This window comes from Macaca thibetana, chromosome 14 (genome assembly GCF_024542745.1).
Source record: "Macaca thibetana thibetana isolate TM-01 chromosome 14, ASM2454274v1, whole genome shotgun sequence".
Classification (NCBI taxonomy): domain Eukaryota; kingdom Metazoa; phylum Chordata; class Mammalia; order Primates; family Cercopithecidae; genus Macaca; species Macaca thibetana.
In genome coordinates this window covers 68,603,058-68,618,389 of record NC_065591.1, presented here as the reverse complement: position 1 = coordinate 68,618,389, position 15,332 = coordinate 68,603,058, and the positions used below count along the sequence as shown (strand labels likewise).

The 15,332-nt window shown below is 40.3% G+C and overlaps 1 protein-coding gene and 1 long non-coding RNA gene across 3 annotated transcripts in view; one reads left to right on the top strand and one right to left on the bottom strand.

The window, feature by feature from the left end:
• The window catches only part of ACER3 (alkaline ceramidase 3), a 169,260-nt gene that overhangs the window by 57,686 nt on the left and 96,242 nt on the right, over positions 1–15,332 (bottom strand). The window contains exon 3 of one of the 2 annotated variants that reach the window (XM_050759014.1): positions 10,205–10,257. The exons of the other annotated variant lie outside the window; for it this stretch is intronic. Coding sequence (XP_050614971.1) covers positions 10,205–10,257 — 53 coding nt within the window. The remainder of the gene's footprint in view (positions 1–10,204; positions 10,258–15,332) is intronic. 2 annotated transcript variants of the gene reach the window in all.
• On the top strand, positions 10,221–13,825 carry LOC126936345 (uncharacterized). The gene is made up of 2 exons (XR_007719429.1): positions 10,221–10,405; positions 13,661–13,825. It is a non-coding gene; the product is annotated as an uncharacterized LOC126936345 (long non-coding RNA).

Here is a 15,332-nt window from a genome sequence, read left to right as displayed (position 1 = left end):
GAATGATGTATTCTGGTAAATTATCAGAATTATGAAAATAATAGCATTTGTGCAAGTTAACTATTTTTAGTCATTAATTTTTTATTTATTTATTTTTGAGACAGAGTCTTGCTCCGTCACCCAGGCTGGAGTGCAATGGCATGATCTCAGCTTGAATGAGGTCTGTGGATTACATGTAGTAATAAATCAATGTTAATTATTGATTTTGTTGGTAGTATTGTGGTTATGTAGGTGAGTTTTTTTTTTTAAGATATAACTTACATACCATAAAATCACCCCTTTTTTTTTCACCCCTTCATACAACAGTAAAAATTTATATCCCTTCTCTCCTTCACTAAGTTTCAACAATGTTCGGCTTTCAGTTCTTCACATTTCTTTCCTACCACAAGACCTTTGCATATGCTGTTTCTTCTACTTAAGCTTCTCCTCTTCCCCCAGTCCCCCTTTACCTTAATCACTTCTGGATATTTTTCAGGTTTCATTGTATGTGCCACTCCTTCACCCTAAGGATCCTGAGATACTTTTAAGTGGTGGAGCCACAATTTAAAGCAGTTCATATCTGACTTCTACTTCCTGATACCTCTCTCAAAGTTAATGGTACACACTAAAGAGTAATTGAAAGGTTTTTTTCTTTTTAGTAAGCTATAACCAACTATATCACTGATAGCTCTTACTTTTACTAAGACTGATCTTTATCCAGAAACAATAAAAGTAAGAATGCCACCTAGCTGCTATGACCCATATGGTGTCAAGCCCTATTTCAAAGTTAAGGAAGAAGATGTAGAACAGCAGCCTGGCCAACATGGTGAAAACCTGTTCCATCTACCTTTTTGCAGAAATTGACAAGCTGATCCTAAAATTCATATGAAAATGCAAGGGACCCAGAGTAGCTAAAACAATCTCAATAAAGAACAACAAACTTGGAATACTCACACTCTCCAATTTCAAAACTTACTACAAATCTGCAGTAATCAAGGCTATGTGGTAATAGCATAAGAATAGATATATAAGTCAATAGAATAGAATTGAGAGCTGATAAACTCACACATTTATGACCAGTTGATTTTCAGTCAGAGTGTTAAGACAACTTAATAAGGAAAGAACAGTCTTTTCAACAAATGGTTTTGGGACAATTAGATATCCAAGTACTAAAGAATGAAGCCAGACCCCTACCTCACACCACATAAATAATTAACTCAAAATTGACCAAGACCTAAATGTAAGACCTATACTCTTAGACAAAAACACAGATAGAAATCTTCATGACCTTGGATTAGGCAATAGTTTTTTAGCTATGATACCAAAAACATAAGCAACAAAAGGAAAAAAAACACACACACACACAGATAAAATGCACTTCGGTAGAACTGAAAACTTTTTTTTTGCATCAAAGGACACTACTAAGAAAGTGAAAAGATGCGACAGGCCATCCATGCTCTAAGCCTGGCAAGGGTCTGCTTGCCTGTGTCCCACATGGTAGAACTCGGCATCAGTAGGGGGCCTGCTAGGGGCAGGAAGGGAGTAGCACCCAACCCTGAGCTGGGTGCTCATGCTTCCCTGGAGCTGGGTGGAGGAGCTGAGGGTGTGGACAGGCATGAGGTATGGACATGTCCGTCCCTTTGAGGACCAAGATCATGACCACCACAGAGCGAGCACCCCCGGCATTCTCAGATAAAAAGTCTGACAGCCACCGAGGCTCACCAGGCTACTGCAGCAGTCCCAGCAGAAGCAGGGCCAGGCTGAAGCAGTGACACCACAGACTTCGGGCATAGGGGGTATCTCAAGGCTGCTGTAACAAGTCACCATAAATGCAGTGATGCAAAATGGCACAAGCTGATGACAGTTGTGGAGGTCAGAAGTCCAGAATGGCTCTCACCAGGCTGAAATCAAGGGGCCAACTTCAGGGGAATCTGTTTCCTGCCTTTCCTGGTTTGAGAGGCCCCATCATGGCTGTCACCTGGGCAGCTGCTCTGCTCCACAGGCCTGGCCTTACTTATGGGGCTTCAAGAACAGTGCCTAGATCGTCTCAGAGCCTGTGGCATCACTGTCATGACAAAGGAACATTTGGGATGCACTGGAAGCCCAGAAGTCCAGAGATGGGGATAGGAACCATCAGTTACTATGGGGCACCTTGGGGGTCCCACACACACCACTGTGGGTGTCAGACCCTCAGATTGTTGCCACTTTGGGAAGGGGTCAGCAGTTTGCAAAGGACTCTGGACAGCAGTAGGGAGCAGCAATGACACAAGGGTTCCCCCCCAACCCCTGACACTGTTCAGACCTTCACCCCCTGGCACATGGAGGAGGTGTCGTGCCCCTGCTTCAGGAAGCCTCGAGGGAGACACACGCACCCTCAGAATTCCCAGTTGGGGGCTCCTCACTGGAGGGCACTGGCAGAAACTGGTGTCAGAAAACAGCAGCACAGAGCGGATCTGGAACAGATCAGGGTATCACAGAAAAGATGCTTCATAAGATGTGTTTTGATGAGGATATTTAAATAAGTGTAATTTAATTGATGTTAAAAAAAAAAAGAAAGTGAAAAGAAAAGTCACAGAAGAAAATATTTGCAAATCATATCTGTATCCAGAGGCTAGTATCTAGAATATAGAATACAGAAAGAAGTCTTACAACTCAATAAGAAAAATACAACTACAGCTATTTTAAAAATAGGTAAAGGATATCAATAGACATTTCTACTATGAAGATATACAAATGGTGTCAATAAGCACATGAAAAGATGTTTAACATTAGTCATTAAGGAAATGCAAATCAAAGTCACAATGGGAGAAACTACTTCATACCCACAAGATGGCTATACTAAAAAGATAAACAGTAACAAGTATTGGCAATGATATGGAGAAGTCGCTGGTGGGGATGTAAATGGTGCAGCCACTTTGAAAAACAGCCTGGCAGCTCCTCAAAAGGTTAAATGACCCAGCAATTCCACTCCTAAGTATTGGTCTAAGAAAACTGAAAACATACATCCACAATGAGGGAAACTAAAAATATTTCACCCCCAAATATATTTCTTTCATATATTTTGGGACAGCGATTCAGAGGGACTAGAAACCAAAGAACAGCTAAAAAGCTGTCTTTTCTAGAGGAGATGTGCATCTGTAGAGGAAATAAAGTCAAGTAAATAACAGATGCAAACAGGCTTTCTTTGAACCACCCTTCACCCCTTCATCTGGATCTAGGAAAGATTAACTGAGAATCTGACACCTTTAAAGGTCTGACAGAAATATTTACCAAAGGCTACCATCTGTTCTTTCTGAGAGCTGCTACCCATGAAGTTTCATCCATGTAACAAGGCTGCCTTTGCTAGCCAGGCCTTTCCTCTTCTCTCCCTCTTATAACCTGTCTTGCTACCATAACCTGTTTTGCCAAGCTCCAAGCCCCTATTCTTTGTGTGACCTCAAGATGGTATAAAAGTATCAATCTTCTGACCATTTGAGTTTTTCGTATTTTGTATGCCATGCCCATACACATGTTAATAAGACCTGTATGCCCTTTTTCTTGTTAATCAATCTATCATCGGTTTTTTTTTTTTTTTTTTTTTAGATGGAGTCTTGCTCTATCACCAGGAGGAGTGCAGTGGTGCAATCTTGGCTCACTGCAATCTCTGCCTCTTGGGTTCAAGTGATTCTCCTGCCTCAGCCTCCCCAGTAGCTGGGACTGCGGGCGCATGCCACCACACCCAGCTAATGTTTATATTTTTAGTAGGGACAGGGTTCCACCATGTTGGCCAGGATGGTCTTGATCTCTTGACCTCATGGTCTACCCACCTCGGCCTCCCAAAGTGCTGGGATTACAGGCATGAGCCATCGTGCTCGGCCTATCAGTTTGTTTTATAGACTCAAATCATTGAGCCTTTGGGGAAAAACGTAAACTTTCCTATAACACAACTTGTACACAAAAGTTCACAGCAACATTATTCATAATACTTAAAACATGGGAACAACCTAAATTTCCATTAATTGATAAGTGGATAAATGAATGTGGTATATCCATACAATGTAATATTATTTAGGTAAAAAAATTAAGTACTTCTTGCTACAGCATGGATGAACTGTGTGAAAACATGCTAAGTTAAAGAAACCAGACATAAAAGGCCACACATTATATGATTCCATTGATATGAAATGTCCAGAATGGGCAAATCTATACAGGAAGACAGTGATTGTCAGGGGTCGTTGGAGGGAGAATGGCTGCTAACGGGCATGGTTTTCTCTTTGGGATGATGAAATGTTGTGGGATTAGATAGTGGCAATGGCTCCACAATCTGTGAACATACATAAAACTACTGACTTGTACACTTCAAAAGGGTGAATTTTTACTGTTGTATGATGGGGTGAAAAAAAAGGGTGAACTTTATGGTATATAAGTTATACCTTAAAAAAAAAAAAACTCACCTACATATCTACAATACTACCAACAAAATCAATAATTAACATTTATTTATTACTACACGTAATCTGCAGACCTCATTCAAGTTTAAGTGCCTCAATATCATAAATACAAATATGAACACACACACACACGTACACTGTATTTAGTTGTCAGGTCTTTTTATCTCCTTTTATCTAGAACACTTCATCAGTCTTTGAATTTTATGACTATCATACTTTTGAAGATGATAGGCCAGATGTTTTATATAATGTCCTTCAATTTGGTTTTGTCTGATGTTTTCATAATATTAAATTTAGATTACACATCTTTGGCAAGAGTATCAGAGAAGTGATGATATTTTTCTTGTTACTGCATCCTACTAGGTGGCATATGTAAACCAAAAATAAAGTTCTAAGCCCTCCAACTGACTAGATGGACAGCTCTTGGCCAAGGGGACCCCAGAGAAACATGAAAACTGAATTTTTAGCCATGATGAAAGGAGGTCCAACATGCCTTGTTACAATCCTCACCCTTTTGGAGTTTAGGCATAACTGCCCAGGATTAAGGTTAAAACAGAGATCATAAGACTGACAAAACAGATTTTGGCAATAAACAGTCATTACCAAATTATAATCATGGTAAGAGGTGCAAGGTAGCCATGCAAGCTAAGAGTTAAGTTACACCCTGCAAACCATAAGATCTTATTAAACAGGTTTCTTTCCTTAACCCGCTATAATGTGGCTTACTTTTCAACCTGACTTTAGTAGAGCATCATATGACAAGGAAATCAAAGGAACTCCTGAGACTGTATTGTCCTGAGATAGGAATAATATAGGGTGGAGAAGAAATTCCAGGCAGCAATTTCATATGACTTAGAGTCTTTGGGCTGGTAAGATCCTGAAAAACAGGGTGTGAACCAAGCTGGCTAAGACCGATTGGATCCAACATGTCACTGGATTTGACCTAGGTTTCACCTAGGACCTCATTATGTGCTCATTAACATACTAAATCACAAACCCAGCAGCATGCTGAAACAGGTCAGGGTCACTGGTCTCGTTGTCTAATGTGTTGTCCGAGCTCGTAGTCTCACAATCAAGAAAATTAAGGAGTATGGACACAAAGAATCAGGTTGGAGCAAAAGTTTAATAAGCAAAAGAAGAAAAGCTGAATTCAAAAGCTTTCATAAGAAACTGCTCTCATGTCTGTGTTTGAGGCATTTATCTATAAAACTGTGTGCATAACTCCCCTTTATCTATGTAGTTATGGGTATGTCTCTAGATAAGCATTAAATGAATTTTTTTTGTTTGTATAATTGTGGGTTTGTTTAAAGTAAGCCCCCCTCCTCCCTGTGCAAGTTTCCATGGAGCCCACTGTGTACATGTCTGAAAGGGGGAGGACACTTCCTGGGCGCTCGCTAATCATACAAAGAACAAAGGGCTTCTATGCTGGACTTTTCCTGCCTTGCCTGCTTATCTGTGGCTTATCTGTGCAGGTGCACTGTAGCTGCGATTTTTTCAGGCAGGCACCTTATACAGTCTGAGTTTTTCTCCAAGCTGCACTATCTTGCCTGTAGCTGTTGATTTTTCCAGCAGGCAGCTTTTTCTGAGGACCAGCCTTAACTGTTTACCTAACTAATTTTTCCTTTTCTTCTCCCTCACTATGACAGTTCCAGGAATACCTATATTTGATATAAAAATGGGTGGCACCACAGTTCTGATGAATCTCTACCTTTTTCCAGGAATTTTCATGAATATTCCATTCCTTGGTTAGAGAAACACATAAAGGTAGCAGCCCCAAACCCCACTGCATGACATTCTCTCAAGTACATCTGCACTCCTTTTTCTTTGCAATAAATTTCTTTACTTTTATTATTTTTCGACTTGTCCTTGAATTCATTCTTGTGATGGTATCAAGAGCCTAGACATTGGCTAGGATAGAGGTCCACTGGTGTTTGGGGACTTCCCCCAGTCCACCAGTATCACACCATGCCATGGTCACTAATACTGGCTCAGAATAAGCCTTTAAAAAATATTTGACAGGCCGGGCGCAGTGGCTCACGCCTGTAATCCCAGCTCTTTGGGAGGCCAGGTGGGTGGATCACCTTAGGTCAGGAGTTCAAGACCAGCTTGGCCAATGTGGTGAAACCCCGTCTCTACTAAAAATACAAAAATTAGCGAGGTGTGGTGGCGGGTGCCTATAACCCCAGCTACTCAGGAGGCTCAGGCAAGAGAATGGCTTGAACCTGGGAGGCAGAGGTTGCAGTGAGCCGAGATCACGCCACTGCACTCCAGTGTCGCTCTGGGCAACAGAGTGAGACTCCATCTCAAAAAAAAAAAAAAAAAAAAAAGCCCGGCATGGTGGTGCACGCCTGTAACCCCAGCTACTCGGGAGGCTGAGGCAGAAGAATCACTTGAACCTGGGAGGCAGAGGTTACCATAAGCCAAGATCGCACCACTGCATGCCAGCCTAAGAGACAAAGGCGAAACTCCATCTCAAAAAATAATAATAATAAAAATTAAAAATAATAATATAAAATAAAAATATTTGACAAGGTTTAGTTTTTCCATTAACACATATAATTTTGATTTGTCCCATTAGTGATGATTAGGTTGCTTGATTAAGGTGTTTCCCACTAGGCTTCTCCACTGTAAAGGTATTCTTTCTCCTCTTTTTAAGTACTTGGTGGAAAGGTACTTTGAAACTATATAAATATACTCTTCAACATCAAACTTTTTCTTCATTTATTTATACTCATGCATTATTTCATTTAATACATCATTTATTATCTTAGAATGGACTCAGATTTCCCATATTACTCATTGGGTTATAACTATTATAACCTGTTACCATTTATTTTGATGCTCAAATTGTCCCAGATTTGGCCAGCAGGAACCCCTTCAAGTTGGCTTCAGTGTCCTTTTGACATATTCCCATAATTTTTTAAGCCTTTCCATTTTTTCTGGCATAAAAAGATGATCTAGGCTGATATTGTCCTTTTTTTTTTTTTTTCTGCCCCAGCCCTTGGAATCAGCCCTGGTTCCTTTTAAAGAATGATTTTTAGAAAACAAGATCTGGATGCTAGATATATTCTTTGGCTTTGAAGTTCTCCATTCCCAGATCCTCTCATGGACAGAGCTTGAGAATGTATGTACATATGTGTGTATTAAAATATTTAAGTATGTATACATATATACAAATTACATATGCATATCACATATTTTCATATCTATATGTCTATTACATATGTGTGTATTGAACATATGAGTTTGCACTGTTAACTCCAATTTCAATTTGTCACCACAGAGTTCATTCTAGTTTTCATCTTTTCCATGTTTGCGACTTTGTTCTCTAACAGTAAGAAACCTGGCTCCCATTCTCCTTAGTATATTTATTTATTTGATTAATTACCCTGTATGCAACATGGCTTCCATTGCTACGTCTCCTTTTCCCAAGCAATGCCCTTCTCACTCAATTCAGGCTCCAACACTCGGTGCTGGGCTGCTGCTGCACCTCCACTTAGAAGGCCTCTCGACTCTGCTTATGCTCTCAGATCCTGCAGTGGGCCACTCTGCCATGTAGAAGTCACCCTCACCTTCCCAGGGTACCAAAACATGGCACAAAGCTGTCCCCACTATGTGGCACTCTCCCCATCCCACTCAGATTCCAACCACATGTCAAATGACCTCCCCAGTGTGTGAGGACACCCTCCTTATTCTGCACTGAGCTGTCCCCTTTGCATGGATACTTCTTCAACCCTGGTCTCTAATACCCTGTCCCTGGGCTGCCTTGATGGGCAAATACCCTCTTCACTCCTAATTAGGCACCCTACACTGGACTATCCCCCTATGTTGACACCCTCTTTAACTGGCTCAGGTCCCAGTGTTCTGTGATGGATAGTCCCCACCCCATGTGGCTATCCTATAAGCCACACTCAGGTTTTGACACTCCAATGTGGCTACTGAGCACTTGAAATAAGCCTAATCTTAACTAAAAATATATTGCAGGTATAAAATATAACCAGATTTAAGAATATGAAATACTTTATTCATAATTTTTTATATTGATTATATATATAATATTTTAGATATACTGGGTTAAATAAAATATACTATTATTATTATTCGAGACGGAGTCTCGCTCTGTCGTCAGCCTGGAGTGCAATGGCGCGATCTTGGCTCAGTGCGATTTCTGCCTCCCAGGTTCAAGAGATTCTCCTGCCTCAGCTTCCCGGGTAGCTGGGATTACAGACGCACACCACCACACCCAGCTAATTTTTGTATTTTTAGTAGAGACGGGGTTTCACCATGTTGGCCAGGATGGTCTCGATCTCCTGACCTCGTGATCCACCCACCTTGGCCTCTCAAAGTGCTGGGATTACAGGCGTGAGCCACCATGCCTGGCCAAATAAAATATACTATTATTTTCACCCATTTCTGTGTAGTTTTTTCAATGTAGCTACTAGAAAAATTTAAATTACAAATGTAGCTCAGATTTTATTTGTTCTACTGTTCTAGAAGTTTCTGGATTAGTGATGGGAAATCAAGAGATCAAAAGACTAAGGACTTGACGACATATATGCCCTCCTCTGAGTAAGGATGGAAACTAAAAATCCTTGGCTAGCTCTGCAGGGGTGTCCAATCTTTTGGCTTCCCAGAGTCACACATAAAATTAACACTAACGGCCGGGTGCGGTGGCTCATGCCTGTAATCCCAGCATTTTGGGAGGCTGAGGCAGGCGGATCACCTGAGGTCAGGAGTTCGAGACCAGCCTGGCCAACATGGTGAAACCCCATCTCTACTAAAAATCCAAAAAATTAGCCGGGCTTGGTGGTGGGTGCATGTAGTCCTAGCTACTTGGGAGGCTGAGGCAGGAGAATTGCTTGAACCTGGGAGGCAGAGGTTGCAATGAGCCGAGATCGCACCACTGCACTCCAGCCTGGGCAATAAGAGCAAAACTTTGACTCAAAAAAATGAAAAATAAAAATAAAAATAGGCCGGGTGCGGTGGCTCAAGCCTGTAATCCCAGCACTTTGGGAGGCCGAGACGGGCAGATCACGAGGTCAGGAGATCGAGACCATCCTGGCTAACACGGTGAAACCCCGTCTCTACTAAAAAATAAAAAAACTAGCCGGGCGAGGTGGCGGGCACCTGTAGTCCCAGCTACTCGGGAGGCTGAGGCAGGAGAATGGCGTAAACCCGGGAGGCAGAGCTTGCAGGGAGTCGAGATCCGGCCACTGCACTCCAGCCTGGGCGACAGAGCTAGACTCCGTCTCAAAAAAAATAAATAAAATAAATAAATTAATTAATTAATTAATTGCAAAAAGACCTCAGAATGTTTTTAGAAAGTTTACGAATTTGTATTGGGCTGCATTCAAAGCCATCCTGGGTCACACGTGGCTCACAGGTTGGACAAGCTTGCTCTAAAGTCTTGCTACCTAGAGGGACTCAGACCATTCAAATGGATGCCATAGAAACATGAAAGAATGCAGGTATCTCAGAATAAGAATGTATTGTTCTGGTGAACTGATTGTGTCTTTTTAAGATGTCCCCATGTGACTGCTCTCTAATGCTGCTCTCAATTGTATATGCCTGCAGAGAGATGGTCAAAAAGCCCTATACTATTTATACTTGTTTTCTTTATGGACTCACCTGCTTATTTCTTTACTTCACTTAGTTTGGATCCTCAGACTTGAAGTAAAAAAAACTCCAGAGATTACAAATCCCATCTTTTAGCCATAGTTATGTGCTCTTTTCTCAAATCTGAAGTACTTCTGAATTAAGAGAAATAAGCATTTGTCAATTTCATCATTACTAACCTGCATTTCATATTTCAGAGTCATGTGGAAGCACCAGGATCCCATTCCTACCACTGAAATTAAACAAATGAAAAAAAAATTAGCATGAAATTCTTTGTGCGTGGCCAGAGTGACCTGAGAAGACAATAAGACATTTCAAAGCATTGAGTTAAGGATAATGAAGTTTATAAAATCTAGTGGCAAGATATAGCTGACTCTTGAGTAAGTGCTATCATTGATGAAATTTTGGTGTAGAAAAGAAGTACTATGTAAGTTCTCTTAAATTCCCTCCTACTAAGTGACTTACTAGACTAACAGTATTCCATTGTTTCTGTAAAATGTATTATCTGATGCTCAGGATAAGTTTTAATGCACGTAGCTGGTTAGCTACTCCTTTGCACTTCTGTCCCAAATGGCTAAGGTATATGCTTAGTAAGAGCTGGTCAGTTTGTTCCTGAACTTGTTGATGCCATTGTGTTTGGTTATCAAAACTATGACTGCAAAAAGAGTTGTTGCTTCTCCAAGAACTATTTAAAATGCTTAAAGGAGACTCAATAAAAATGAGTTGCTGGCCAGGCGCGGTGGCTTGCGCCTGTAATCCCAGCACTTTGGGAGGTTGAGGCGGGTGGACCACGTGAGGTCAGGAGTTTAAGACCAGCCTGGCCAACATGGCAAAACCTCGTCTCTACTAAAAATTTAAAAATTAGCTGGGCGTGGTGGCAGGCCCCTGTAATACCAGCTACTCGGGAGGCTGAGGTAAGAGAATCCTTTGAACCCAGAAGAAGGAGGTTGCAGTGAGCTGAGACTGTGCCACTGCACTCCAGCCTGGGCAACAAGAGCAAAACTCCGTCTCAAAAAAAAAAAAAAAAAAAAAAAAAAGGTGCTAATAAAAATCATTGTTGAATTAGTTGTGGTTGGATATCTGTTACAGACTGGGAAAAATAGTAAAAATCTAAAAAGATTCTGTAGGCAGGGCACAGTGGCTCAGGCTTGTAATCCCAGCACTTTGGGAGGCTAAGGCCAGAGGATCACTTGAAGTCAGGAGTTCAAGACCAGCCTGGGCAACACAGCGAGACTTTATCTCTATTAATACATAAAATAATAATAATAAAATTAAAAAATAAAAAGATTCTGTGTTCATGTCCTAAGTTCTTCCCAAGTGCCTCCATTTTAAATGAACTATTTTCATTTTAGGGTTTTATAAAATGTTTGGTTTTTAAAGCAAAAAAGAGTAAGTAGAACTAAAATTAGGGTCTCTCATTCAATGGTCATGCCGTATGTTAAATAATTGTCAAAGATTATATACAACAAAAATAAAACCTCAGGCCCAGCGCAGTGGTTCACACCTGTAATCCCAGCACTTTGGAGGCCGAGGCAGACAGATCACCTGAGGTCAGGAGTTTGAGATCAGCCTGGTCAACATGGTGAAACCCCATCTCTACTAAAAATACAAAAATTAGCCAGGCATGGTGATACACACCTGTAGTCCCAGCTACTTGGGAGGCTGAGGCAGGAGGATTGCTTAAACCTGGGAAATGGAGGTTGCAGTGAGCTGAGATTGTGCCACTGCACTCCAGCCTGGGTGATAGAGTGAGACTCCATCTCAAAAATAAAAAAACAAAAATTAATACAAATTAAAAATTAAACTTCATGTATATATGTATTCAATAATTCTGTGCTTCAATATATCAAAGGTTTAATATCCAAAATTTAAAAAATTCTATGCTTCAACTTAAAAAAATTAACTGACCAAGTATCAGCCCCTATGACATCTAATAAAGCTTTTTTCTCTGATTCAGTTTAGTTCAGAATTTACTGAGTGCATCCTATTTGCCAAATTCAGTTATAGATGCTGAGGTACAAAGATAAGATCCAGTCATTGGCCTTAATGAAACATATAGTCTAATGGAAGAGACAGACAGATAAACAGACAGTGCCTGTACATGGAGATATGCGTTGAATACCATGGAAGCACAGAGAAGGAACGCTTGTGAAGGAAATCCAAGAATGCAAGAATGATGGTACAGATTAAACTTAAGGATACATAGGACTTAGCCCAACAAATGTAGTAAGTAGGGGTGTCATTAAATAACTTGTATGACACCACCTGAGAAAAATTTCAAACTATATGTTATTCTTGCCTTTAAAAAAGTCACTATATAGACTGTAATTTTTATTCCTCAAAATGAAATGAGGGAAATAAGATAGTTATTGCACTCATCTCATTAGAGAAATAAGGAAGTGGGGTGGTTCGTGTCTTTTTTCCCAAAAAAGTAATTAGAAGGTACAAAGGTAGGTAAATTATTCAATGTAAAAGGAAAAAAATAAAAACCTTTAAGTTATTTAAAGTCACACAATAACAATATATTATGAAGTAAAAAAAAAAAAGTGAGATGGGATGATTATTCATCTTGGTAGAATGGCCACTTTATCATGCCTTACTCAAGGACTGTTTTAATCAAAACGTTTTCAAAGTGTTCTCTTGATACTGTTAAATTATATAGCATTAAAGGTCTGATTTTTTCCCCCTGCTTTTGCTCACAGAGCCATTAAACGTCTGACTTTTTAGAGATCTCTACAATTTTTATTTCCTTTGAACAATCTGGGTAACACATAAAAAAGTATTCTGATAGAAAATCTATTCTGGTGGCTACTCAGAGGTTTCAAATTGCTTTCAGGAGAGGGTAGCACTAGGTTTATTCCTCTTTTTCTTTGTTATTTTCTATTCTTTTAAAAAAAGTACTCTCCGGCAACTGACATTTCCAGACATTTAGAGTCCAAAAACATGTAACAGAACAGCATTTTTATTTTGCTCCTTTAAAGCAAACCACCAAGTTTCGCTAAAGTTTATCAGGTTTCTTGAGATACAATTCACATAAAATTAATTCAAAGTATAGAATTGAATTGTTTTCAGTATATTCAGACTTGTGCAAACATCACCTCAAGCTAATTTTAGAACATTTTCATCACCCCTAAAAGAAAGCCTATACCCATTAGCAATCATTTTCCATTTTCTCTCAACCTCTCCAGCCCTGGGCAATCAATCTACTTTGTCTCTACAGATTTGCCTACTAGGGACATTACATCTAAGTGGAATCATATATCATGTAGTCTTTTATGTCTAGCTTCTCTCCCTTAAGCATAATGTTTCCAAGGTTCGTTTATGTCATCACATGCATCAGTGATTCATCCTTTTTATGGATGAATAATAATATTCCATTATATGAACATACCATATTTTACTTATCCATTCATCAGGTGATGGACATTGCTATGTACTGAATGTTTGTATGCCCGCCTCCCCAACTCCCCAGTTCATATGTTGAAGCTCTAACTCCTAATGTGATGGTATCTGGAGGTGAGACCTTTGGGAGTTAATTAGGTTTAGATGAGGTCATGTAGGGGTGGGGTCCCCAGGATGGGATTAGTGCCCTTATAAGAGGAAGACACTGAAGCTTGCTTCTTCTCTTTCCACAGCACAAACAGAGGGAAGGCCATGTGAGACACAGCAAGAAAGTGACAGTCTGCAAGCTAGGAAGGAGACGTTTTTTGGTTTTGGTTCCTCACCAGGAACCAAATTAAATGCTACCTTGATCTTGGACTTCCAAGCCGCCAGAACTGTGAGAAATAAATGCGTGTTGTTTAAGCCACCCAGTCTATGGTATTTTGTTATGGCAGCCCGAGCTAAAAAATACATTTAGGTTGTTTCTACATTTACACTATTATGAATAGTGCTGCTGTGAACACTCATATACAAGTTTTTATGTGGACATATTTTTTTATTCATTCATATACACTTTGGAGTGAAATTTCTGGGTCACATGGTTTAGTATTTTGAGGAAGTGTTTTTCAGAGTGTCTGTACCATCTTATATTCCTATCAGCAATATACTAATTTCTCCACATCTTGCCAATATTTATCACTGGCTGTCTTTGTGATTACAGCCATCCTAGTGGATGTGAAGTGGTATTTCATTATGATTTTGATAAGTATTTACTTAACGAGGACCCCATTTGTTTTCAATAAATATCTACTGTGTACTTAATGCTCCAAGCATTTCCACTGGGATAAGTGAGTGTACAAGAGGAATATGGTTCCTGTCTCAGAACTTTAAACAAACCATTAAAAATACAAAAAGGGGGCCAGGTATGGTGAGTCACACCTATAATCCCAGGACTTTGGGAGGCCAAGGTGGGTAGATCCTTTGAGCTCAGGAGTTTGAGACCAGCCTGGGCAACACAGAGAAACTTTGTCTCCACAAAGCATACAGAAGGTTAACTGGGCGTGATGGCATAGTCCTGTAGTCACAGCTACTTGGGAGACTGAAAGGTGGGAGGATCACTTGAGTCTGGGAGGTCAAGGCTGCACTGAGCCATGATTCTGCCACTGCACTCCAGCCTGGGTGACAGAGTGAAATCTTGTCAAAAAACAAACAAACAAACAAAAACCAACCAACCAAACAAAAAAACATCAAAAAGGGGAGTTATAGAGCTATGGGAATCTATGCAAAGATAATGTTATTACCTTGTCTAGGGGGTCAAAAGAGGGCTGTCTGAGGAAGTAACACTTAAGCTAGAATTTGAAGAAAAAATTAACCAGATGAAATAATTTTTTAAAAAATGAGATCATTCTATGTAGAAGAATCATCTAGAATAAAGACGAAGTTAGTGCATTCAAAGAACTAAAAGAGCTTGGCTTAAACCATGAACAACTTGGGTATAGGGATCCAATGATGAAACTGGCATGCATGGTTTATAGAAACTAGATTAAGAAGAACTTTTAGGCCGGGCGTGGTAGCTCACACCTTTAATCCCAGCACTTTGGGAGGCCAAGGCGGGCGGATCACCCGAGGTCGGGAGTTTGAGACCAGCCTGACCAACATGGTGAAACCCCGTCTCTACTAAAAATACAAAATTAGTCAGGCGTGGTGGTGCAAGCCTGTAATCCCAGCTACTCGAGAGGCTGAGGCAGGAGAATCGCTTGAACCTGGGTGGCAGAGGTTACAGTGAGCCAAGATCGCGCCATTTGCGCTCCAGCCTGGCTCTTGCGAAACTCCATCTCAAAAAAAAAAAAAAGAATAACTTCTAAAGCCATGTTAAAATCTGATTCTGATTCAGATTTGGACTTTATCCTAAGGAGAAAGTACAGT